The sequence below is a fragment of the Anas platyrhynchos genome, chromosome 8, assembly GCF_047663525.1.
Source record: "Anas platyrhynchos isolate ZD024472 breed Pekin duck chromosome 8, IASCAAS_PekinDuck_T2T, whole genome shotgun sequence".
Classification (NCBI taxonomy): Eukaryota; Metazoa; Chordata; class Aves; order Anseriformes; family Anatidae; genus Anas; species Anas platyrhynchos.
In genome coordinates, this window is record NC_092594.1 from 39681217 (window position 1) to 39707107 (window position 25891).

General features: G+C 37.7%; 1 protein-coding gene across 2 annotated transcripts in view; it reads right to left on the reverse strand.

Moving 5' to 3' along the window:
- The window catches only part of SLC44A5 (solute carrier family 44 member 5), a 90414-nt gene that overhangs the window by 21566 nt on the left and 42957 nt on the right, over positions 1-25891 (reverse strand). For both annotated transcript variants that reach the window (XM_027462789.3, XM_027462790.3), the window contains exons 3-12: positions 23720-23793; positions 19033-19117; positions 15286-15370; positions 11407-11535; positions 10559-10619; positions 8807-8930; positions 7521-7604; positions 5536-5648; positions 4941-5072; positions 3120-3219 (exon numbers count right to left, since the gene is read on the reverse strand). In XM_027462789.3, the coding sequence (XP_027318590.1) occupies positions 3120-3219; positions 4941-5072; positions 5536-5648; positions 7521-7604; positions 8807-8930; positions 10559-10619; positions 11407-11535; positions 15286-15370; positions 19033-19117; positions 23720-23793 (987 nt within the window). The remainder of the gene's footprint in view (positions 1-3119; positions 3220-4940; positions 5073-5535; positions 5649-7520; positions 7605-8806; positions 8931-10558; positions 10620-11406; positions 11536-15285; positions 15371-19032; positions 19118-23719; positions 23794-25891) is intronic.

Sequence of the window (25891 nt, forward strand, 5' to 3'; positions counted from 1 at the left end):
ACCAGGGACTGTTCCTCTGGGTACCATGGTGTCTCACAGGCTAATACCTTTACCTTGGTATCTCACTGGATGTGATGGTGGAGTGCATGTTTTTTGTTCACTGAAGCTTACAGGTTGGTTCCCTTTACACTCATGTACCTCTTCCCACTTGTCTAAGTTTTCTTTCCAGTGACCCCATAAGCTTATAACAAGCTTTTTCATCTCTTACTATTGCTCACGGTTTTTCCTCTTATAACTTGTGGTACTTCTGATGCCATTTGCTTTATAAGAGGCAGTTTCCAAAATACAAAAGGAGACAAACTTACTCAGCTTCTGCTGCTAAACTAGTAAGTAAATGCAGGGGGTGAGTGAACGTGGGGAATACAAGGGAACTGTCACATGCAATCAAGATGTTAAGATCCTGAACATGTCAAATTCCATCCTAGTCTATGCATGTAAAAGTACATTAAGAGTCACAAAGGAAGACATAGCTTTTATGCTTTCTGAGAAATAATCACAACATATTAGCAGTGTTCAGCATTTAATAGGCCTGTTTGTTGCTACTAAAACCACAGGCTGTTACTTCAGCAAACTGACTGTTAATTGTTTCTAACTTTGGATTTCAAGTCAATTATTTGTATTATAATTGCAACATTTTTAAAAGAATAGTTAAACAGTATTGAGAAACATAATTTGATTTCCAGTCATTAGCAACTTATTTTTCGTCTTCCTGAATACAGAGCATGGTTTCTTAGGCTTACAGTAATTAAATAGTTTTTCTTAGAATCACAGAATATCCTGAGTTGAAGAGACCCACAAGGATCATTGAGTCCAACTCCTGGCTCCATACAGTAACACCCAAAAATCAGACCCTGTGTCTGAGAGCATTGTCCAAACACTTCTTGAACTCCACCAGGCTCACTGCCATGACCAAGGGGTCCTTGGGGAGCCGGTTCCAGTGCCTAACCGCCCTCTCAGTGAAGAATCTTTTCCTAACACCTACCCTGACCCTCCCCTGTCCAAGCTCCACGCTGTTCCCTCAGGTCCTGTCACCATCCCCAGTGAGCAGAGCTCAGTGCCCGTCTTTCCACTCCCCTCATGGGGGAACAGCAGGTCACGAGGCCTCTGCTCAGCCTGCTCTGCTCTGGGATGAACACACCAGGGGCCTCAGCTGCTCTTCACACCTTGCCCCCTAGACCCTTCACCATCTTTGTAGCCCTCCTTGGGATGTTCTCTCATAATGTCTTATGTCCTTCTTAAATTGTGGTGCACAAAACTGTATACAGTATTCAAGGTGAGGGCTGCACCAATGCTGAGTAGAGCAGGACAAGCACTCCCCTTAACCAGCTAGCTCAACTGTGCATAATGCAGTCCAGGATACACTCGACTCTTTTGGATGCCAGTGTGCACTGCTGACTCATATTCAACTTGACATCAACCAGAACCCCCAGATCCCCTTCCTTGGGGCTGTTATCCAACCTCTTGTCCCTCAGTCTGTACATACAGCCAGGGTTGCCCCCTCTCAGGTGCAGAATCCAGCACTTGCTCTTGTTAAACTTCATACTGATGGTGATTGTTCAGCCCTCTAATTAGTCAAGATCCCTCTGTAAGGCCTGTTTCACCTCATCTGTATTCACGAGTATAAAAATATCATCTTCAAGTGACCGTTCTATGCTGCTGAAAAACTATAGAATGTTACTACTTCTCAGCAGGAAGTTTATAAAATTTCTGAAATCCTCCTACCTGTCAAGACTACAAACAAAAAATGTTGCAGGGTATTGAAAGTGTTCCCAGGTTTTAATGAACAAGAATTAAAGTACATAGTTTAGTGCTGTCCAGTTTAACTGTTATGCCCTAATTGCATAGTAGCATAAGAAATCAATATCTGACTGCATACAGAAATTCATTATTTGTTAATCCTGTCATAAAAATCCCAGATCCTGATTCCTGAAGACCACAGTGCCAATGGAGATGGCAGAAAACTGTAAGCAAGTGCACATAGATAAACTCAGAGTTAAGTCAATGTACTCTAACGACAGAGCTCTACTGCTAAGGAAGATGCTTTCAGTAGTTGCCAATCAGACCTTTGCCTATTTGAAATGAAATTCAAGGGCCTGATCTTTCAAGTCCTTTTCCCTTTGTTACAAACAGTTTTAAAAATAACTAAGCATATCCCCAGGGAAATGGTCACAGTGCCAAGCCTGATGGAGTTCAAAAAGAGTTTGGACAATGCTCTCAGACACATGATCTGAACTGATTTATTTATTTATGCATGTATTGATTTATTTATTTAGGGAGGTCCTTTGGGGACCCAGGAATTGGACTTGATGATCCTTGAGGGTCCCTCCCAACTCAATTCTATGATTGGCACTGTATAACATAGGAACTACTGCAAAGTCTGTAATGATTTCAGGAAAAATAAAATGAAGGGGTCTCCTAAGCCTTCAGGTTAAAAATAAATAAATAAATAAATGCTCTGATTTCCTATTTGCTCAGAGCTGAAAAGAAGTATCTTGGACTGAGCTGTTTTGCAATGTCTGGTAATGGAAGTCTCCTTTTCCCTCTGCAGATTTATGCATGTCTGCACAGTGTGAAAGCCAGGATCTGGACTCAGTGATCCTTGTGGGTCCCTTCTAACTCAGGATATTCTGTGGTTCTCTGGTTCTATGGATTGGAGACAGAAGAAGACAGTCTTTTCTAAATAAAAATCACTGTAAAAAAAAAAAAAAGCACCAAAACTCCACCACCTGTATGTCATTTTGGAGACAGTCCAGTTACAGAGCGAAGTTGGCAGCAAGAGGTCCCCAGGCTCCTCCTATTATAATGTACTGCATTTAACATTTCAGCTGATACACCTGTTTGTACTCAGGATACATGGTACCACTCGCTGTATATGTGCTCTTACGGCATGAAACTGAGAGCTAAGAAATGTCTTACTGCAAAACAGAAAGCTCTTACAAACACAACCTCTTTAAGAGAGAACCAGCATTCCATATACTGCCTAATGTTCTCAACATACCCAGTGTTGCGCTTTTACTCTCAGCTTTCTGCTCTTTGTAGTGCAAGATGAAACTCAAGAAGAATATACCCTAGAGATCGTTTAATAAAGTTAAAAGTATTTTAAGATCAGACAAACATACCTACTACCTTCCTTCAACAGTGCAATAGCAATCCGAATCCTATTCCTTAGGAAGATCAGCATCAGTATTATTATGACCTCAACAACACAAAGTATTATCACTGTAAATAAAGAAAAATAATAATTTATCAAGAATTGTAAATTGCTTTTTTTCCTGCCTTGCATTTTACGCTACTGCTCATGAACTCCACTAGATGCTCTGCTACAGCAGTTCTCCCTATCATTCACTGCAGCTGCAAATCTTCAATTCTATTTCACAATTTTGTAAGTGCCAGTGTAGGGCAATTCTACATGCAGGGAATTAAAATGTATAAGACCCTGACATCAGCATTTGTAATTTTAGATGAAAATGGAAGATAGCATTCTCAGGCAAAGATAAACATGCACTGTAATATGACCGTACCATTTGCCCTTAAATACAGCTTACCCATAACAAACCATATTTTTCATAAACAAGCATTTTCCATGTTAATACTTGACTGCAGCTAATTTGTAGTGTCTAAATACAGTAAATAAAATAAAAAGGAGACGATGAGTTAACTCTCATGAAGAGTGTGTTTCTTTCATGCTTTTTTTTTTTTTTTTATCTCCCTGAAAAATTTTATATCTCCCAGACAGAGATATACACAGATACTCTTAAAACATGATTACAAATATTATCAGCATTCCTGGCCATCAGAACTGCAGGTGGCAAGTAACCACTGTGATGCTCAGAGCCACAGATTTTGTTCTGAACGAAGTTTTTATAACATGCACTTTAGCACCTATTTTGATGAAGTTCCTCATGAAGGAAAACACAATGAGTTTTCTTTAAAGTTGGTCTCATTTCATTTCAATTAAGTTAGTGTGATTTCTCCCCTAGTGAAAAAATGAAACATGATGAGTTCTAGACTAGGACTGAGAGGACCTATATTTTCATCAAGGATATTTAACTGGTTTGCTGGGTGATTTTGGACAAATCATTTGGACAGTTCCTGAGTACCTCATTTTGTATGTCTGAAAGTGACACTGACCTCTAGATAAACTACACATTGGCTGCTAAGAATCAGGCAGCAGAAGAGACTGGAGACTTACAAGGAAAAAACATAATACAGTCCAAAGGCCCTCTAGAGATAGAATACTAAAAAGATTTGCCTCAACAGTACATAGGAAAATGCCTCACAAGCTCAATGATCCAACAAAAACACAAAGCAAAGAAAGGAGATTTAAGCAATATACGGTTCTATTAATTCAGATAACAGTTTTTATCTAGGCTATGTCCCATTCACCATCCCAGTTACACTGTCCATGTGCCTTCTAATAGAGTTGTAACTGCAGTGCAATTAATATTTGCCACATATTTGTTCTCTCTTCTGCCCCTCCTTTCCTGGGGAGGAATGTGCACGCTTTCTTCTTCCAGTAGAATTTTATTTTAAAAAGAGATGTGTATGACCCTGTAAGAGAAGGCAATGAAGCACTCTTGAAAATAAAGATGATGAAATTTGTGAAGGGTCGTTCCACAGTCTAAGTGCAGCCTCCAAAAAAAAGCAGTGATCTGATCATAAGGAGTTCCACAAAGATGTGCATAGTTACTAATCTAATTTCTGTGTCTCTCCCAGAATCATTATTCACTGCCATCACCAGTGTGATTGCAGTATTTCCCTTTCCAAATACACTACTATCCTTTCTAAAACCAGGTATTTTGCACAATACAAAGAAAAAGAATTCTTACCTGTCTGAATGACATGTTTGAAGGAGCTTTAACAAGGCAAACACTGCAAAAAGACAGTGATTGATTCTCCTGAATATCCATTAATTGATACAGGTTTTAAAGGGCACTTACTAAATGCTAGCCATGTTTGCCTCAATTGTAGGTACACTCTGAAGTCTGTCTGGAATCCAATATCGTAAACAGTGAGGTCAGATCCAGGTATGCCTTTGAGATGATCATACTCCCAGTAACAATGCCAGATGCCTTTTAAGAAGCAATTAACACAAAAAGTGTGCTTCTGAAGAGCGCAAAGACAAGTTTTTAAATATATATACATATATTTAATATTTAAAATTAATTTAAAAAATATTTTTACAAGCCAAGTGTTATGTCCTCAACATGTCAGTAAACAAAAATCAAAAATGCATTACCGAGAAATTAGTGAATTATAAAATCACATGTACAAAAAGAAATATCAGTGCAAATGAATATACATTAAGCTTACCGTAGGTAAATAATTCAGGTTACTATATCTGGTGCTAAGTGTCAGCACAGCTGAATTCTTACTACGTTTCACTGTCATTTAAGCATTTCTCACTAAACTGTGTCCAAAACTGAGCATTACTTATCTCAGTTGTACCGTTTAATTGATATAATTACTGGTTTTCCTTGCTCAGATTTAAGCAATAAGGAAAAATAGCCTCAGAAACTAGAAGATTATACCTACCATAACCTATAATTCCAATCACACCAAAGATGAAAATCCAGAAGAGAACCCCAGCTGTGAACCTCAACAGCACAAGGAAGAGCAGACTCACAATCATTGCAATGAACAACCCACTGGAGAGATAGGAGACAGAAACATGGGGGAAAAAAAGTGTTAGAATCTTCCCTTTCTTCCATGCCCGTTACTCCAAGTGAAGGTCACTTTGTGTCACATGAGAACGACTTTTAAAACTGTATTTCAAAATCTTTGTTATGAAATACATCCTCTTGGATATCATCTGCTATTAGAAACCAGTAGCTTAGATATGATGATCTCACAGGGCACAGCCAAAAATATTTGTATACACTAGGTTCTCAGCTCAGCTGAATGGGACTAGCACCAAAAATGACTTTTTAGTCATTTACACCAGCTGAACAACTCACTGCCTTTCTCAGGACATGGTGTAGTCTACAGCATAGAAAGTTGAAGTAGAGGACTACCTGTGTGGGAGGACGTTACTGTTTTTTGTCTTCCATTAAAAATCCCTACTTGGAAACGAACACTTTTAATAAAGTGACATTCTAGGAGCTTTCCTAAACAAAGATAATTAAGGTTAGGAAGAAAAACAGTGACTATTTACCCATCAGAACAGGGAACGATCAGGATATTGTGATGCATAAAAAGAAACTTGTAAGAGCTGACTTATATGACCTATTAATGGATCCCCTATGAAACATATCTACAGACTGTTTTCTTTTTCCCAAGTCTGCACTAGGGAAATATTTATTCTCATTACACTCCCAGAAGGCAAGTCAAAAAGGAAAAAACAACTGTAAAAAGTCTTTTTACTTTTAGGTGAGGCATTCTAAAGCAATGTGAATAGTAATTCCCCTTCAACAAAAATCCAGCTTAGATGATTTAGAGAACATTTAATTTTTCAGAATTTTTGTAGGTGTTGTATCAGAATTTTGTATTGAGTACATACTCATAAAAATTTAAAACATCTTGCCTGTGTTTGATAACTTCCCTTCTGAATATTCCCAGTATTATTAGCCAGTTACCAAAGACAGGATGTGGGACAGCATGATAATACAGAGTCAAAAACGCTGAGATGTTTTGGGCCAACTAAGCCAGATGGGCAGAGGGACAAGAAATCACCTTATATTTTAAGTCTTTGTAAGCTAGTGTTACATCCTTGCCCCTAAAGTCTCCCTAGTGTGAAATGGCTTGTGGTGACTGTTTTGTTTAAAACTCAGAACATGTTCCTCAAAACAAGTTGTAGTTTTGGAGCTTATGGTTCTATTCTTGAAAGCAGTAGGCTACCTGTGCAAGTACTGACAGTACCCTGCTTAAATCTCTTTAGAAATACATGAGTCCTAGTAACACCAAAACTGAGAGCATGGTAACAACTCTCCTCAACAGACAGTTTGCCTTAAACTGAAGCTTGAAGTAGTAGAAGTAGCTCACCACTACTTCTGTTTCAGTGCTGTATTTATATTGACTGGTGATTAGTGAATATTAATTGCAAGACAAAGTTAATGTTATTCCATACCTTTTGTTCTTGACGTTGCTTTGCCCACTTAATTGGCACTAGCAGATTTATAATAGATTTAACTATACATTGAATTGGCAGTATGAATTTAGAAATTGTGTTTTATATAAATACCAATGACACTTGACACTTCAAATTGGTTTGAAAGTCTGTAAGAGTTTCAGTTTTGGAGTTACCACACAGATGGGTCCTGTAACATACCACCTCCCACTTTTCCTCATAGGATATTAAAACCTACTCCACATCAATTGACATTCTATGTATATATGCTGTGCTATCCTTACCTTATGTATGAAATCATAACATTACCATCATGTGATGACAGGAAGTTACAGTTGCTCCTTGAGTTTAAAAGTAGGATTGGTAACAAACACATACATGATCCATATTTTTTCATTTCCTGTACAGTCCAAAGGGTGTTTGGAAGAATTACAAATTCCCATTAAAAACTTACATTAGTATCCAATACCAAGAAATGGCATAGTCTTCAAAAATTTTCATTCCAACTGATCGTGCATCCAAGACATTATTGATGCCGCTGAGAAAAGATAAACCAAAAAAAAGGTTGCTTTGGGTAAAATAGCAGAATTTATTTTAACAACAAATAGGCCCAGTGAAAGAATTTGAAATATTGCTAGTAAGATCATATTACTATTCTCCTGCTTCATTTCTCTAACTATACCAACATCAATCAGAATCATGCCAAAGAAAATTCTTCTGAAGTTAAGAATCCTCAATAAATAAAAAAAACTGCATTAAAAAGTCTATACTGTTCCTGATAGAGCTTTACTAGAAAAGCTCTATGAGTGCTGATTATCACCACCTTTATCACCATAATTGCTTATTATGTCACAAGAAAATCATGTATTACTAAGATCTGCATTGTGCTACAAGCCACACAGTTGTGACTCCAGGACTGCTAATAGCAGAGAAGCAGAAGAGAGTGCAGTGAAGATAAAGGTTGAATTTATGGAATTGTTTTCCTATCTCACAAAGTGCTTAGCCACATTCATGTTTTCCTAAAAGGAAATTAAAGATTTGGTAAGACTAGACAAAGTGGTTGTACATGCCAGAAGAAGGGAACTTTACAGGTGTGGGTGTTATCAGGGTTGGTAAGGTGCTGGAGTTTGGCAGTTTTGGATTGAGAGGCATGAAGAGGTACCCCTGTTCTTCAGACAAGATGAGGACTCACAGAAGCTGGAAAAGTTCAGCTGTTCAGTATTTTTTTCTCATCCTGGTTAATACCCAGGATTGGAAGTGCTAGCTTTCCATCTGCAAGGGAGGTGTTACCATGCATCAGAGCACAGTACATCACTTTTTGACCATTAGACATATTATTAAAAACTGGGGGCACCCTTAAGAGGTGAAATGCCCATAGTAAAAACCATCATTGGAAGGAATAGCCAAGACCAAGAGGGTTTAACTTTATGCCTTCTTTAGCTTTCTTTAACACAAATTTTTGTTAGGAAAAACAAGAAAAGTGACTTAAAAACTGAAAACCAATCACTTTGAGACAATCAAACTAAAACTTTTAGCTCCCTGCTCATTTTTTATAACACAATGATGGTTTCCCTTACTAGAACTATGCAGCTGCCCAGGCATAGAGACCATTTACTAGTAAATCTTGCCAGGTTACCTTCAGCCATTTGCTACAACAGATTCCAATTATTTTTTCAATTCCTAAATTATTTTACAACCTTGTAATGCAGCAAATTAGAGGTAAAGAACAGTAAAACCTACTTTGCAGCTTCCCTGAGATCAGTTACATTTCTTGTTTTCCCTCTTCCATCTCTGAACGTAGTCTGATTTGCCACAGTTAGCACGCCATTCTTTGTTGAAAAGTCTGGGAAGCATCTCTTAAGAACTATTCAAAATATCAAAGCAAAGGATGCATATTACATTTCATGATGAGCTCCACTTTCATCACCTGTTTTTTGCAACAAATTCTAACATATTTAAATAATTTCAGATTCATAGTCAATTGTTTTACACTTCATGATCTATTGACGCATTGCATTTGACAAATATTGGAAGAACCATTATATTCAAGATAATGTTTTAATGCTCTGGGGCTTTTTGTCCTATGTTTGTATAAGTTCAGGTATGATGGGAGCATAGCTTTCAACTGGCAATTCTATGTGCTACTAAATAACAGTAACAATATCTGTAGCACTTTAAGAATTTGTAATAAATACAGAACTTACTCTCTGCCGGTATCTAGGCAGCTTACAAAAACTGCTGCTTCTCAAATATGTCATTTACACAGCAATAATCAAACCAGCCCCTGGGGACAGACTCAGCATAACTGGTCACAAATGGTACTAGCACCCAAACCAAGACATAGCAGCAAGCGTCAGTGCTTCATGTGCCAGATGACCTGCCGTACCAAATATTATCACTAGACATCCTTGGAGAGGAGAAAATGGAAAAGGCAAACTAGGTGGTGATTGTAAAAGAGAGAAAAGGAGAGATGGTTACATACTTTCTTTATGTTGCCTTGGTCTTTGGTGCAAGAAGTCCTGGTTTTCATTTTTGAAAGGAAGAGCGGGTCACTCCTTCTACACAGCTGAACTTAAACTTTATATAAGAATTCTGTGCTTTCTTTATTTAGTTCTAATATAAACTGATGTCAGAGTTCAATATTCAGTCTAGACTATCTATTCTACCAATTACTGTGAGGATATAATTAAGTAACATGCCTCTCCTGTAATCTTTGCCCCCTATTGTCATCTAAAAGAAGCTAATAGCTTTGCAAATTAATTTTCTGCCTTTTGGGTGAGCACATCAGTTTCAATAAAAATTCTTATTTTTATTAAAGAGAATCCATGTTTCCTCTTGTTGATAACCTGCCCCCAATTTACATGATGTCTACTTTAAAGCATGGAAAAATAAACAGCAATTTCTTATTTGCATGAGTTTCTGGGTCAGTGGCAGATACTCTTGATATTACACTTCTGTAGCTGAGATCTACTCTGAGATCTGTGGTTATCTACTCAGAAATACCTGCTGACCAGAGTGACCAAAACATCTTTTGGCTCCTCCGTTACTGATCTGTATGCCATGCAGAGCCAGCATCATAACAAATAATTGTGCTGCATTGTAATTGTGCTCAAGTATCATTTGAACTTTAATAGCTGGCCATATGATCCTTCTTACATTCATGATACTTTCTTGATGCCAGTGGGGTTGCTTGCTCACATATTTTAAAAGACACAATTTGAAGTGTAGATCTTTTTCTATTAGTGATGATTCATGAACAAAAAAGAGCTCATCTTGACCTGATCACATGCTGAATGTTCACAGACAGCAGTAAGAAAAAAAAAAAATATTTATACTTTCAAGCTGTTTAAAATTGAATAATACATGTAGTCACTATCAGATAACAGACAGCTCTTAGGGAGCTTGCCACAGACTACTTTTCAGATCAGAGTTGTGCTTTAATGTGAACGCTAATACTCTGCTAAGATGTGTGTAAGAAGTAGAACCACTCACAAGGCCTGCTTGGAATGATCATCGAAGGACAATCTTCATCACGTAGAACTTGAGCAACAGACTAAAAGAGGAAAAATAGGAATGCTGAATACATAACAGAATAACTAAATGCTTTTCATTTCTCACCCAGTCTGAGAAAATGTCCCAAACTGGGTTTTGTAGCTTCCTCCCTGAACTTGACTGGTGGAGCTGCAATACACATTCATGATGTGAGAATCTAAACTGTCAGTGTGATTTGGCAAAAGACTATTTTCCTTGCCTTTTCTGGTGACAAAAAGAAGAAAAGACCTGCTCATTTTATATCTTTATCTAGGTCCAAGGTGACTGGGCAGTTGTTCCTTGCCTCCTCTTCACTTTTTCTCTTAAAGTAGAGTAAAAAGCTAATACAATTTTGTTGATTCACAAGGTTTTTTAAAGACGGAAGAAATACGGCAGTATGCTTCAGTGCAAAATCAGTTATATCAAGGATAGATTAAATTTTCCTAGCTAAAAAACATTGACTATGCAGCTGTAGATGATGTAGCAGCCTTAAGAACTCAGCTGAGACATATTCTCTACTGCCGTGGAGTACCTAACTACTGGAGACTTCCTTGCCACAGTACTGCACCTACATGGGTAGCTGCAAATATTCTTGCAAGCAAACAGTATCCACTGAAAGAGTGGGGAATTTGGTATGCATACAATACCTAAGCCTTGATTAAATCAGTATCAAACCATATATACAGGACAACTCCTTATATGGTGAAACAGAAATAATTCAAAGCTCTGATGTAGCCCAGTAAAATCATGCATATTACATATTGCTTGAAGAAAAAAATGTATTCCATCACCTTTGTATACATACACACCTTGCGAGGATTGTTAAAACCAGGTTTGCAGAACTGCTTGAAATAATTCCACTGATCTGGTTTATATCTGTAGGAAGCCTGAACATCAATATAGGTTGCAAACCTGTCTGGGCACTTTGAGACACAAAGCTACAAGAAAAGAAAAAAAAATGAGTAAAGATGCACTGGGAGCAGAGAAAGGTAATAAAAGTCAATGTAATTAAAAAGAAAGAAAAAGGTCACCTATAAAAGTGCACGGTTTTATGCAATTGTCTGAAGCAATACTGTAGCATGTAGGAAGGGACACGAGTTTTGCTTTTGAATCCCCAGATGAATAATTCTAAAACTGTTTGATAGAATACATTTCAAAGTCTCTCCACATATCTGGCAAATCAAGCCGCTCTCCATATCTTCTTAGGTTCTACACATTCTGGTACATACACAGAGCTTTAAGTCTAATCAAAACAAAATTTCTGTTTGAGCACAAGGAAAAAATTGGGGGCCCTCCTCTGGTGCCATCAGTAGTAGCATATATAGAATAATTGAATCAGAATATTCTGAGTTGGAAGGGACCCACAAGGATCACTGAATCCAACTCCTGGCTCCATACAGAAGCACCCCAAAATCAGACCCTGTGTGAGAGCATTGTCCAAATGCTTCTTGAACTTCACCAGGCTCAGTGTTGTGACCACTGCCCTGGGGAGCCTGTTCCAGCACCCAAACCACCCCCTCAGTAAAGAACCTTTTCCTAACACCTAGCCTGACCCTCCCCTGTCACAGTTCCATGCTGTTCCCTTGGCTTCTGTCACTGTAACCAGAGAACAAAGATCAGTACCTGCCCCTCTGCACTGAGGCCTCCCATCAGCCTCCTCCTCTCTACGCTGAGCCAACCAAGGGACCACAGCTGCTCCTCATCTGTCTTGTTCTCTAGGCCCCTCAGCATCTTCATAACCTTTTTTAGACCTTCTATAATAATTGGTTATATGAGCCAGGTGGTGCAGCAGCTATTTTCACAGGATATATGGCATTTCTTTCCATTACATTTATAAGGAGAACTTCACTTTTTTTTTTTTTTTTTAAAAAAAAGTCTAATGCAGCTGAAACTAAACTACCCTTCTACACAATTTCTTCAGTCTAATACATCTCCACAAATAACGTTCAATTAGGTGTGTATCACTCAAATAAAGGTAACATTTTATGACTGACTAATGACAAATCTCTAATTACAAAGCAAGTGAGGTTAACATTCCAGGAATGAAATTCACAGTGCAGCAGGTACAGCCAGTATAAATAGGATTTATATGTGAAACTTAGGGAAGGCTGGGGTTTGATGAATGTATCCACTCAAGAGATTCTGATTAGGTAATGGAGAAGCAGCTGCCCTAGAACACAGGCTCTAAAGGCTTTCCTGGTCACTAGAATCATGCAAGTGTACAGCTATGCTGACCTCTTCAGTGTTGCTTATTGCCGTAAGTCAGTTTGAAGTCCATCTTCTTAGGAAATTTCAGCCTTTTCCAGAAGGCTGTTCTCTGTTTCCAAAGCTGTGCTGTCCAAACACCCTTTGCAAAGCTTTGCTACCCAAGAACCAGAGAGACGACATTTGCAGTTATATTTCATCTCAAGGGCATTCTGCCACATACAGTTCATCTAAAGGAACATTGGGAAAATATCTTGGGTTAATCCTTAGATTAACAGGCTAATCCTTGGAAAAGGCTAGAGGCTAGATGCTGTAAGAGGATCTTTCTTGATGAGTACTATGGTCCTGTGGACTACCCAGAAGGCAAGGAACAAAGAAAGAAGAGCTTTTTCCTTGTTGGACCAACAGGTGACTATGAGTATACACTTTACCATAACCTCAGTTTCCCACCTATGAAACAGGCTATGAAATGTGTTGTTTGTGGGTCCAGTGAACTGTAATAACAGTTTGCAAATCCAGTCTTACTCTAGAACTGAAGCTCTTCCCATGTCAGTTCTTGTTTGTTTTGTTTGTTTGTTTGTTTTTGTTTGTTTGTTTTTATCCTGAACTATTTGATGAGAAAGGGACAGGAATGAAAGATCTCTGCAGTTCAAAAGAGGTATTATCAAAGAAAAGTTTCTTCAGCATTTTCGCAAAAGACCAGGGTATTAAACCTCTGCAGCACCAAACAGCATTCAAGAACATTCTCAGCTTTGGAGATATATGTCTGAAAATAAACATAGTAACTATTTTCCCTCCCTCAAACTCTGTTTCAAGAAGTATTCCACCTTTCTTAACTCACAACCACCACCAACTTGACCACAGTACTAGCCAATTCCCACACAATGACTCAGTATTTCTAGACAGCCTGAATTATTCCAGTAACAGAAGAGTCCACAGGCTGCAGGGTAATAGTGCTGGTGTCTGATTGTGGGTAGGTGGGGAATCCCGAAACAAATCTGATGATGATAAAATTTCCACTCTGTCAGCACCTGAATAGTGTTAAGAGGGTTCTTGCTCTCCCTTCCTGGAGATATCCATCTCTTCAGCTGTATTAAATAGTCCATACAGTCACACTAACTGATCGGCCAGAAAGATCTAGCAAGGACTAGGATCAGGAGTAAGGACAAGCTGGAATTTAACCACTTCAAAATGACAGTGAAATAAAAAGATAATTAACATATGTAAATTGGTTACTATCTAACAGCCCTCATCCAAAGTAGCACTGGATTTCACTGAATGTTGTCAAGCTGACTGAGACCAAATTCTATCACCTAGTTCATTTATATACTACAATTTCTTTGGCAGTGAGGGTGGATCAGAACAGTCCTGCTCCTAACTCCCAACTTAATCCCACGACATAATTTGTTGCTTTCCAAAATGAACCAATATAACTGTTTGTACAATTGAATTATTGAAACATAGAATCACAGAATATCCCAAGTTGGAAGGCACCCACAAGGATCACCCAGGCCAAATCCTGAGTCCCCAAAGAACCACCCAAAAAATCAGAGCACATTTCTGAGAGCGCTGACCAAACGCTTCTTGAACTCTGGCAGGCTCAGTGCCATGACCACTTCCCCAGCAAGCCTGTTCCAGTACCTGACCACCTTCTCAGTGAAGAACCGTCTCCTAACACCCAGCCTGACCCTCCCATGTCCCAGCTCCAGGCTGTCCCCTCGGGTCCTATCACACGTCACTAGAGAGCAGAGATCAATGCCCGTCTCTCTGCTCGCCTTGTGAGGGAGCTGCAGGCTGCCATGAGGCCTCCCCTAAGTCTTTTCTTCTCCAGGATGAACAATCCAAGTGATTTCTGCTGTTCCTCATACATCTTGCCCTCCGGACCCTTCAATTGCTCAGCAAAATAGGTCAATAAAATGGTCTAATTTTAAAAAGATCAGAAGAACAATTTTAACCCACATGAGGTCAGTGACAGGGATTATTTCACAGCTTCACAGTAATTTGCAGCACAGTTAAAAGAGTACAAACTGTGGCATTAGCCAAAAATAATCTTTTTTCAATTTTGAAAGCACCATAAGATCTAACTATACCCAGAAACTGCTCTCACTGGGGATATGTACATTTTCTTGTACACATCCAGTTTGGAAAATCCTTGATGTTAATCAAAATTATTTTTTGCATACACTTACTACTACTGAACAGCTGCCTGTGATAAATTTATGAATAACAAGTTACTTTATCCAGCTAGACAGACTTTTATTCAATGCTGATCCAAAATAGCCAATCTTGTACATTCCTATTTATTTTCTTCTGACCATCACAGGTGACAGATACTGTATGCTATACATGTCATCTGTAAAACAATCATATAATGTTTCACAGGACATGAAAAGCAATTTTAAAATCCATACAAATGTATGTCTAGTTCCTAAGCACCACAACTAAGAGGCAGGGAAAATATCTTAGCTCTGTATTTCACTCACCTGTGTTGTAGGGCACTGTAGATTTATTAACACTACTGGGCTGGCACATTTCAGAATGTTAAAGTAAAACAGAATGGTCTTGTTCCTATGAAGAGGATACAAGATAATTAATTTTATAAATATGGGTGCTTACAAATCCTACCACACCAAAATTCATAGCATAAATTAGTATTTTAATTCCTTTATTCAGAATGCACATATTGCAAACACAAGACAAAAAACAAATCACAAACAGATACTGAATGTTCTTTTAAACCAGAATCTTTTTTTTAATAAAGAATTTTAATTTTGAACAGTTTTTCCACGGCATGAGTTTAAGCTGAAACAACCCTAGGTACTACAAGAGTTAGAAGGTGTCTGCAGTTCTGCATCTAAAAAGGGAAAGACTGTTTGGTAAAACACCTCTGCAAAACTCTGTGGTTCCTTTGCTTGTGCTGAATATATTGTGTATGTACTGCATATTAGAAATGTTAAATTGTAAAAGCTGATTATATTGCTGAGCAGAAGGTGGCACCAAGATCAATGAAACTGCATATTAAAAACATTACATTGTGAAAGTTGATTACTTTGCTGAGCAGAAGGTGGCACCAAAATCAATCAAAAGCTTTTATGGTTGGATACTGAAAGCAGATAGCCAGGAAACGGAATGATTGTAGAATCTCAAAACAATGCTCATAAACCTTTTTTTTGATATAAATACAGGACAGCCTGAGGGTTTTGCACCCCACAGTCCCCACACTTGACAATTTCTGGAAACTGGGGCCTTGAGGTAGCTGTCACCTCAGTTTGGATTTATTGAAAACTGGTGACTCCAGGGCCTCGATTTCTTTCTTGTAGTGAGAGGCCCAAAACTGAACACAATACTCAAAGGACTTGCCTTTCATGAACCCATCCTGGCTGGGCCTGATCCCTCGGTGTTCCCGCATACATTGCATGATTGCATTCAAGATGACCTGTTCTGTCACCTTTTCTGGCTCCAAGGTCAGGCTGACAGGCCTGTAGTTCCCTGGGTCCTCCTGATGACCCTTCTTATAGATGGGCATCACATTAGAAAGTCTCCAGTCATCCAGGACCTCTCCGGTTGACCAAGATCACTGATAGATGATGTAAAGCAGCCCAGCAATCATATCCACCAACTTCCTCATCTCCCTTGGGTGGATCCCATCTGGTCCCATGGACTTGTGACAGTCCAGGTCTCTAACTGTTTCCACCTGAACTGTGCAGGGGGCTTCTGCTTCTTATGCTCCCAGACTTCCAGGTCGGGAGGATGAGTACCCTGAGGATAAGTAGTCTGGCTAGTAATGCATATACTCCCCTGTAGCCTGTGATGTGCAAGAAAACACAATACAACACTGTCTGAGCCAACACTGATGCAAACCGAGGCAATGCAACACAGAAAGAGCTCTGCCTTGGGAATAGGATGGATATATTAATAATGAAGTGCTTTTGGGGTAATCCCCATTCTAGGACATATACAGTGAGCTGCTGAATATGGTTATGTCTACAAAGCCATTATATAGCAAGTTTTGTATATATAGCAATCATACATTCAAGCTCCTTTTAAAACTGAGATTAGGTCAACTGCCTGACATTTTAGATGCTTAATTTGTTTTTAGTGCAGTATGTTCTATTATGTACTGTTTAACAAAACATGTACGTTAGCAAATACAATTCACTAGTTTTTATTTCTTCAAATCAAAATAATAAAATTTTGGACTGAAATGTCATTTTTCTCTGATAGTTTCTTGTGAGTATTTACAGTCTGTAAACTTCTCTAAGCCATTAATGAAATCTTTTTTTTTTTTTCCAGATGTGTTAGCCCACTTGCTGATATTACCAGCAGAAAACAAAGATTAAGCATATAGGTAACAAAAGGAAACAGCCACTGAAAACTAGGTCTGAGTCCATTGCAGTGAAACACTATTGTATTCCATGTTTACACTATGCTCTGTAGAAGGCAAAACAAGCTTCCAGATTCCATGAAGATTAATGGATGGTTTACAGTGGAGTATGAAGAGGCCTAAAAGATACTCTCATGATAAAGTTCCACACAAAGATTCTATACAAAGTAGAATTAACTTGAATACATGGAATTCATTAGAGTTCAGCTCTGTTTTTCTTTTTTTTTCCTTTTTTTTTTCTTTTTTCACGAACTGTGAGTGTTGGCTTATCGGCTCCTCTTTTCTACTGCTCAGTGAGATTGCTGGGGATGCCTGTTCCAAGCAAAAAATTCAAATCACAGAGACTGTCATCACTTCACAATTCAGAGATCTCAGATTAAGCCTTCAGGGACTTTGGAAAACCATAGTTATGGGTTAGCCTTTCTCACTTCTTATGGTATCCATAAAGGACTGACAAGCACATCCCACACCTCCACTTTTGGGAACCAGAGGGACTTGTTCAGAGGAGCCTCCTGGCAGGCCCTAATGCTAATATTGTCATAACACTCCTCCTTTTCTAGTAAATTATATTGTGTAACTTTTGGCTTAATTTTTTATAAAGAACTCCTCCATGTGGCAAATAAAATACAGACTGGAAATCATGGTGTAAGAAATAAATGAAGACTTGAATAACAAAAAGAAAGAGGCAATGAGAATGGGTAATCAGAATTAAATCTGGCTACATATCACACACAGTGCATGGATGCTGTATACCCCAGACCACCAAACCTATTTAGCTGCTGCTGCTTCCCATAGACCAGAGAGGGGGCAAAGACAGAGCAAAGAACAGAAGAAGGGGAACACTTTTACTCCTACTTCTTTCTCTTCATAGAGGAAGAGGACTCTTCTGGCCACTCGCCAACAGCTGTTAGAAAGAATCTTAGTCAGAGAGTGCAACAGGTCTTGTCCTCTTACAGTCCCTAGCATTTGTGTTTCCTCTCTAAAAAGAGCTTGAGAGGATACAAAGTACTAGCTCTTCCTCTCTCCTGCTTGCACTTCCTCTCTACTGCTCCCCCCCTTTTGCATTTGCCTTTGGGCAGTGCCTTCATCAGCCTCTTTTTTTTTTTTAAAAAAAAAAAAAAAAAAACTCTTAAATTTTGTTTCATAAAAAAGTTTTAGATTTTCAGAGGAAACAATAATGTGATATCCTTCTTTCCCGAGCAGCTATTTTCATGCAGAAACACTCTGTTGATATTAACTAATAAATTTAATTCTTGTAATTTCAAATCTAAGAGATTAGGAAATTGAGACAATTAAACAGAGCTGTTTGGCTGGTATATCCGAGAAAGGTATGGCTACAGCTGCCTGACCATACATTCTGCTCTCCACTATCCCCAGATAAGCAGTAGCAGAAAACAAGACCTTTACCATATGCTCTTTTATGGTATTTGGAGCTTATTGAGAGAAACTGAGAACCTGGCTACAATGCTTTAAGGACTACTCTTATCCAAATGTGGACAGAAGAATTTCTCATATGGTTATTAAATATCCTAAACTTCACAGCCAGAAGCTGAGCCAGCTAGTCACTTTCAATGCAATCAGTGATGCAATCAGCTATATTTATACTTTACCAAAAATATTCTTTGAATGAGAACAACAGCACTGCAGTAATAACTCGTGTCTAGATTTGCACCGAAGGATTAATCTATTTATGAATTTTATTTGGAATAAATACAATAAGAGGAAATCAAGTGCAGTTGTCTCTTCAGCTTTGCACAAGAACCAATTGCACAGAGAGGATTTGAAACCTCACTTTTTGTTTGTAGTGTGTAAGTCATAAAGATAGGTATTTGGATTTAGTACTCACTCATTGAAGGTGTCTTTTTGACCACAGAACTGCCCATAGCTGTCAGTTGGATAAATCACTTTCCTAGGATCACCGTGCACCCAAGCTGCAAATACACATATATCTTTTAACATTACAGTAAAGTGTATAGCAATAACTTGATAGTAGTTGAAATTTACTAGCATGAAAACGTCACCTCTCATGTATCATTTTAATTTTTGATGATTGCCTCTGAAGAGTATTGATTTGTAGATTTCCTAGCAAAAAAAAATAAATAAATAAAAACAGAACAAAACAAAAAAAAGCTTCCTTAATGGCTAGCCAATGACTAGTCTTTGAACTACTGACTACCAATTGCTGATCTGCCTTTAAGTCACAGAAATTTCATTTTTCTAAAGCATCATCTGAAAGTAAACTATAGTTCCAGAATATAATTCCTTATCAGTACCCTGAGCTAACACACTAGAATCAGGTTGCTAGAGAACACTAAAAAAATCCTCTTAACAACCATTTCCTTGTGTCTGTATTATTTGTAAAAGATTGCAGTTATTACGAAGTTTTCAGTCCCAGCTTTCCCTCTCTTGTGCTAATACATTACTGAATGCCAGAAGCCAAACTTTATGTTTTGACCTATGTATACTACCTTGAATTTGCTTCTCTGTAATTACACCATTTTCTCTCCACTTTGTGGCATTAAATTTAGCCAACTGTGAAACTGTCATTTTCCTCAAGGTCACTTTGGTGAGAATAATAGCGCTTATTATAACAATTATTATATGTGCAGTAGAGACAGAACCTATACAAGATCTCAGAGCAGCAAATTACAAATCTAATGGAATGTTTGGAACAGATACGCAACATAGTTTTGTTGACTTTTGCAAATAGTTATAATAACGTCCACCAAAAGAGAATCTGTAATGTTACTTTTCACCTTGAATGGTTTTAAATTACCAAAATAAATCCCCTAGTTTATTTTAACATATCTCATTTTGCTTGTGTTCCAGAATTTGTAAACTTGTTGCCTGGTAACAACCAACTTCTGAACTTCCAGACTGATCGCATTTCAGATTAACTGTGGTATTCTGATGCTCACAGAAAGCTGAAGTGCTTCACTGGTGTTAAACCCCATTTATTTTTTTCTTTGTTAAACCCCACTTACTTATTTCATTAACACTAGCTAATGGGAACATTCAGGAGACATGAACTATCAGCTCTCACCTGTAGGCAACTGAAAACTCAATTACACATATGTATGCATGACATCACACAGCTCTCTGGTGATTGCACTGTTGTCTGTTGGTTATGCCATGTACACTTTCTTCCATTGTGACTCAGACAATAAGTAGTGTTTCCTTATACTTTAGTAAGACCTTACTTTTCAGAAACTTAAAAATCTGGGCTCAAATGAATCAAGCTCCTATACAGATCTGAAAAGCCTTTCAGACCTTATTTGTATGATGTTAAATGACTCTTCTACATCAGTGTTTTCCTAGGCTAAAAATTAGTGTTTTAAATTATTATTTTATTTGACATTTTATGAAACAGGAACCAGTGGAGATAAACCCCACCATGCCAGTTCCAAAGTACTGATGAGAATTTAGTAGCAAGACTTAAAGATCCTTTGTACATATAATTTGGAAGTAGCTGCTACAGCCAATAATACCCCTTACTAAGGTAGCATTTTAAACCTGGAATTATTTTTCATTCCTCAGACAAACTTGGGAAAAAGGAGATAAGCAATGTAAAATAATTGTTTGCTGTCTCAGTGTATTGCTTATATACACAGCAATCTTTTCCTAAGGATCTTTCCATTAGAAGGGTCAATGTGATTCAGGCTTACTTCCTTCAGTCTGTTTCAATGGACTAATATAGCCATCAGGAATAAAACTGCTCATTAAATTAGCAGGGCAGTGTATCATCCTCTCACTCTTCAGTTGTAACAGAAGCTCTGCTGAAATCTTTCAAAAGTCTCTTTTTCACAGGGTTTGTGTCAATCCTTGGTCTCAGGTTTCATCACTCATTGTTTTCAGTGTATTCTCGATTACTAATAGAAAATAGTAGAATATAAATGATGGAGCATACTACTCACTTCAATAGAATTTCTGTACAGACTGTTCCTGCTTTGCCATCACCAAATTTTCTAAAACTTCTCTTACTTGGCAGTAGCTGTCCTGTATGCCTGAGGATTCAGTCATGTTTTTAATAAAACAATATCTAAACTAATTTGATTTAAAAGATAGATTTAGCACACTTTTCTTTATGAAATTCCACCACTGGAATCAGCTGCTGGGTCAACAGAGGAAGACGCTTCTCAGCTAAATTCCAAAGTGAAACAAAAAAGAATTAGTCTGCTTTACAACATAAACATTTAGCATTTGATTAACTCAGCAGCAGAAGGAGAAGAGAAATGACCAGAAGCGAAAATATGTGCTTCTTTCACTGGCTGTGCCAGGCCTTAAACATCAAGATTAATAAACTTATTTCTCTGTCACTTTTTTTTGCAAACTGAGGACAATGACAGTGAAAAAATCCATGTCATAAATACACCATTTTTTTTCTGGCATAAGCAGTGCAGAATAAGTATCTAATTCAACAATTCTGACTGAGGGAAGAAGGCTATTATAAGAACTAGTTTGACAGAGCAGCATGTTTTGTGTGTTTTGCCGTACTATTGGTGACCCACTATCAAGCACTAAATGAAACAGAATCCAGTCATTCGGATTTTTTTTCCGAGCACATTCTAATAGTTATAAGGCTGTGGTCTGAGTGCTGGCACAAACAAAAATAAGATGAAAAAAGAAAATTAAAGAACAGCTGAACCATATTACACAGTTGAGCCAACCCCCAGAGCAGCAGGATGACATTCTATGATAGCACCATTTCATTGTCAGGAGGTTTGCAGTTATGTCAGCACTTTTACTGATGTGGAGCCAACACACATGGACAGTATCAAAAATACCTATTGCCTGTCAATCTGAATGTCTATCAGGTGTACTCCTCTTTTTCTGTGCTCTAGGGCTATGTTGTTGGTTCTAAAGGATGGAAAGCTCCCTGTCAAGGAAAAAATGTGATTAGAACAGTGGCATCTTTTGATACTTAAAAAATAACCACAAATCTGTTTATACTATCTGCTTCATTTCCTCTACTATGTACTTTCAAAAGGGCAGTCTTTCATATTATTAATTTGCTTCTCTTAAATGTATTTTTTAATGTTTTAATGTGTGCAGAACCTAACCTGAAAATTGAGAAATTGTTCTTACAGATTTTTAACACAAGCAATTTAGTAATGCTTTGAAGCAGGTAATGGCACACATGATGCAGAATTTGTAAATCCATGCTGAATACACTGAAGTTGTATAAACATCCTTTTGAGCAATACAACAAAAGCAATTACTTCAAATTAATCTGTCCTTTGGAACATGAGGCTCGTTTCCAATAGAACTTATTTGTTGCCTTTTATGTATATCTTTCTGAATCAAAATCATCATCAATTAAGAGGCTAACTTCTGTAAAATATCACCCAGATAAACCCATGGTCTCAGAAATATGTATGTAGTGTTAAGCCAGTTCCATAGGAAATAAAATTACATTGTTAAATTGGCACTATTAGCTCATCTGTGAAGTTAACAGAATGATACAAAGAGTAAATCATGGAATAAATATTTCTATTCAGTAAAGTCATTTAACAGCAGCCATCATTGAAGCAGGACCAAGAAAGACCAGTATCAAAAATTATCATGTTTCATCTTTCAAGGAGATTTAACTACCTTTTACTTAGACTACATTTAACTCTTCTTGAAACATATACCTAAACAAATTCTACTCCATTGTTGCACAGATGTGCATACAGCTAAAACCTATGTGCTGTATACAACGTTGAGAGCAAAACTGGACTCAGATTTTCAGTCACAGCAGCTGTGTGATAAAGCTACATTTATTTATTGCTTATTCCTCAAGGTAAATTTAATAGGAATCCAGACGGGTATTCACACAAGAAAATACAGAAATGTACTTTTTATTGTTTCTGTAATAACACATAAGGCACAATTCATGACTAATGAGTTGTACTGAAGATGACCTCTTATTTTGAAATAAATTAGAGTTCAGCAAAACATACAGATACACGGCAAGTACACTTTCACAATATTATTTGTGTTTTCACATACAGGCATTTATACAATTCTCTCACACAAAATAAAATGGGTATTACTAATGAATATCCTAATATGCAAACAACTCTGGATCTCATAGTAAATGAAGTTACCTCTTTTACTTCCCCATTCACTGCTCATATAGGTTCTTTTGGTAATCTACAGAACAAAAAGCCTCTGAAAACTAAAGTGTTTATCTCTATCTTTTGCTTTCAGCTTAATGACAAATGAAAGGCTTTTTCCACCACAGTTACTTTATGTTACCAAAATTATCAAACAATGTCATTTTTCTTGAATATACTTCATTTTTAATTTTTTATCATAAATACATGGATTTGAGTGTCTCCCTAACAGACACTGAATGTTAATGTTAATTCATGATTTGCTTCTAATGTAAATTCACGATTTGCTTCTAAGCAAGGTATTACTTATTGAACTGAATGCTTTATGTAGATATAAGCAAAAGGGACATGTCAGTTAAAAGCACTGATGTTCACAAAGCTGCTTCTCCTGGGTATGAGAAAGCACTACTACATACTATACCTGTTTTTACTTACCCACAATTCCTAATGCAATGTAACCCAGAATGACGACTATGAAGATTACACAGCAAATAATGTCTGTACAATGCCTAGGGACAGAAAGGAACACTTTTTAAAAAATAAGGTGTCTAATATGACCCTTTGAAAACAATGAGTGCCATAGGGTATTCTCACATCGTAATATACTACATAAGCATGTTTGCATCTGCACTTACTATTTTCTGAAGTCTTACTCACAAAATCACATGTGAGGTGTAAGGTCCTGCTTTCACTGCAAGACCATCAAATAAATATATACGTCTTTTGAATTGTAGACAGAAATAAAAACATATGGAAGAACAGGCTTAAACATTCTTAAAACAAATGGTATGTTAAAACACTGAAAACGTGAGATCACTTCTGGTTAAACAATATGTTGAGATGATGATCCAGCACAGCTTACCTGCATTATAAATAGGTTATGATTGGGAAAATAACAGTGGAAAAAAAAAAAAGCCGATATCTAACTACCTACCCTGATCTCTGCACAAATTTCTGACTTTTCTGACTTGTTTGTTTGACCTCATTTAGTGCAACCAAAACATTCTCTACAATAAATAAATAAATAAATAAATAGATAGATAAATAAATAGATAAAATCTTTTGGAGCGCCATACCTCTATTTACAGACAAGCTAAAAAACACATTCTCCAGTCTGAAAACTAAGAAGTCAGTATTCAATTCAATTGCTGTTTTTAATTTTTTGGTCTACATATCAAGCTCATTCAGGCAGAGGAGTGGAGATATGGATCACTACAATCATTTTTTTCCAGCATCTGACCCTGATCAGAGTCATTCTAGAGATGTAATTTATATGACACATGAACACTTAAGCAGGTAGGAGAAGGGCAAGTATGCACTTACAGAGACAACAAATTCTGAGGTCTCCAGTTACAGTGACCAATTTTCTCTTTCACAAGCTAACTTCACAAGTTTTTACTTCTGAAGATGTGTGGCAGCAGGCCTCACTAGCTAAGAAATATTTGCAACTAATGGTCTCACCAGTCAGCACAATTTCATTAACAAAAGAGTAAATTATTTGTAGAAGGATGTACTGTCTTGACCTTATTCATCTGAAGTATTTCAATCACTGTTACTTACCATATTCTGTTTACCTGACACAGTTTTGGTCAAGAGCAGGTTGTATAACCTAAAGGTACGTAAAATCTGTAGCTGCCTTGCCTGGGCAGAGTTTGCATAGGCAGAAGACTTCAGTGTTGCTCTCTACTCTCTCTTACAGCTGTAGCAATAAGCTGCTTCTGTTCTGACCTGATCAAAGCTGTATCCTGTTTTTTTGTTGTTTTTTTCTTGATATAAGAGTGAGCAATAATCACTCCAGGAAGTCTAACGTGTTCTTCATGTTAAAGAGTGTCTTCATAAACTGAGCAATATTTAGTTCTGCTTGAGAGTCTATGTAAGGAGCCAAGTGGATGAGAGCTGAAGACTGCAAATAAGAAAGTATTTTTGTGATGCCAGCTATTGCTTTCACAAATCTTTTCTGTCTCATATGATTTCAGTTAAACTTATCATAGATCTGGTGTGAGGAAGGAATACATCTCCAGCTGGGGGTCAGCCTCTTCTCACAGGTAACTCGTGATAGGACTAGAAGGAATGGCCTCAAGTTGTGCCAGGGAAGGTTTAGGTTAGAAAATATGAGACATTTTCAGAAAGAGTAGTCAGGCATTGGAACGGGTTGCCCAGGGAAGTAGCGGCATAACGATCCCTGGAGGTGTTCAAGGAAAGGTTGGACGTGGCAGTTAGGAACATGGTTTAGTGGGTGACATTGGTAGTAAGGTCACGGTTGAACCAGATGATCTTGAAGGTCTTTTCCAACATTAATGATTCTATGAATCTGTGATTGGCAATCCCAAGTGACCAGAGGGATATCCTATACTATATGACGTTGTGCTCAGCAATAGAAGCTGGCGAGAAAGAAAGAGAAGGAGGGGACGTTCATAGTGGTTGCCTTTGTCTTTCCAAGAAACCGCTACAGATGATGAGCCCTGCCTTCCTGGAATTGGCTGAACACTTGTCTGCTGATAAGTAGTGATTGAATTCCTTGTTTTGCTTTGCTTGTGTGCACGACTTCTGCATTACTTAGTAAACTGTCTTTATCTTAAACTATGAGTTCCTGCATTCATACCTTTC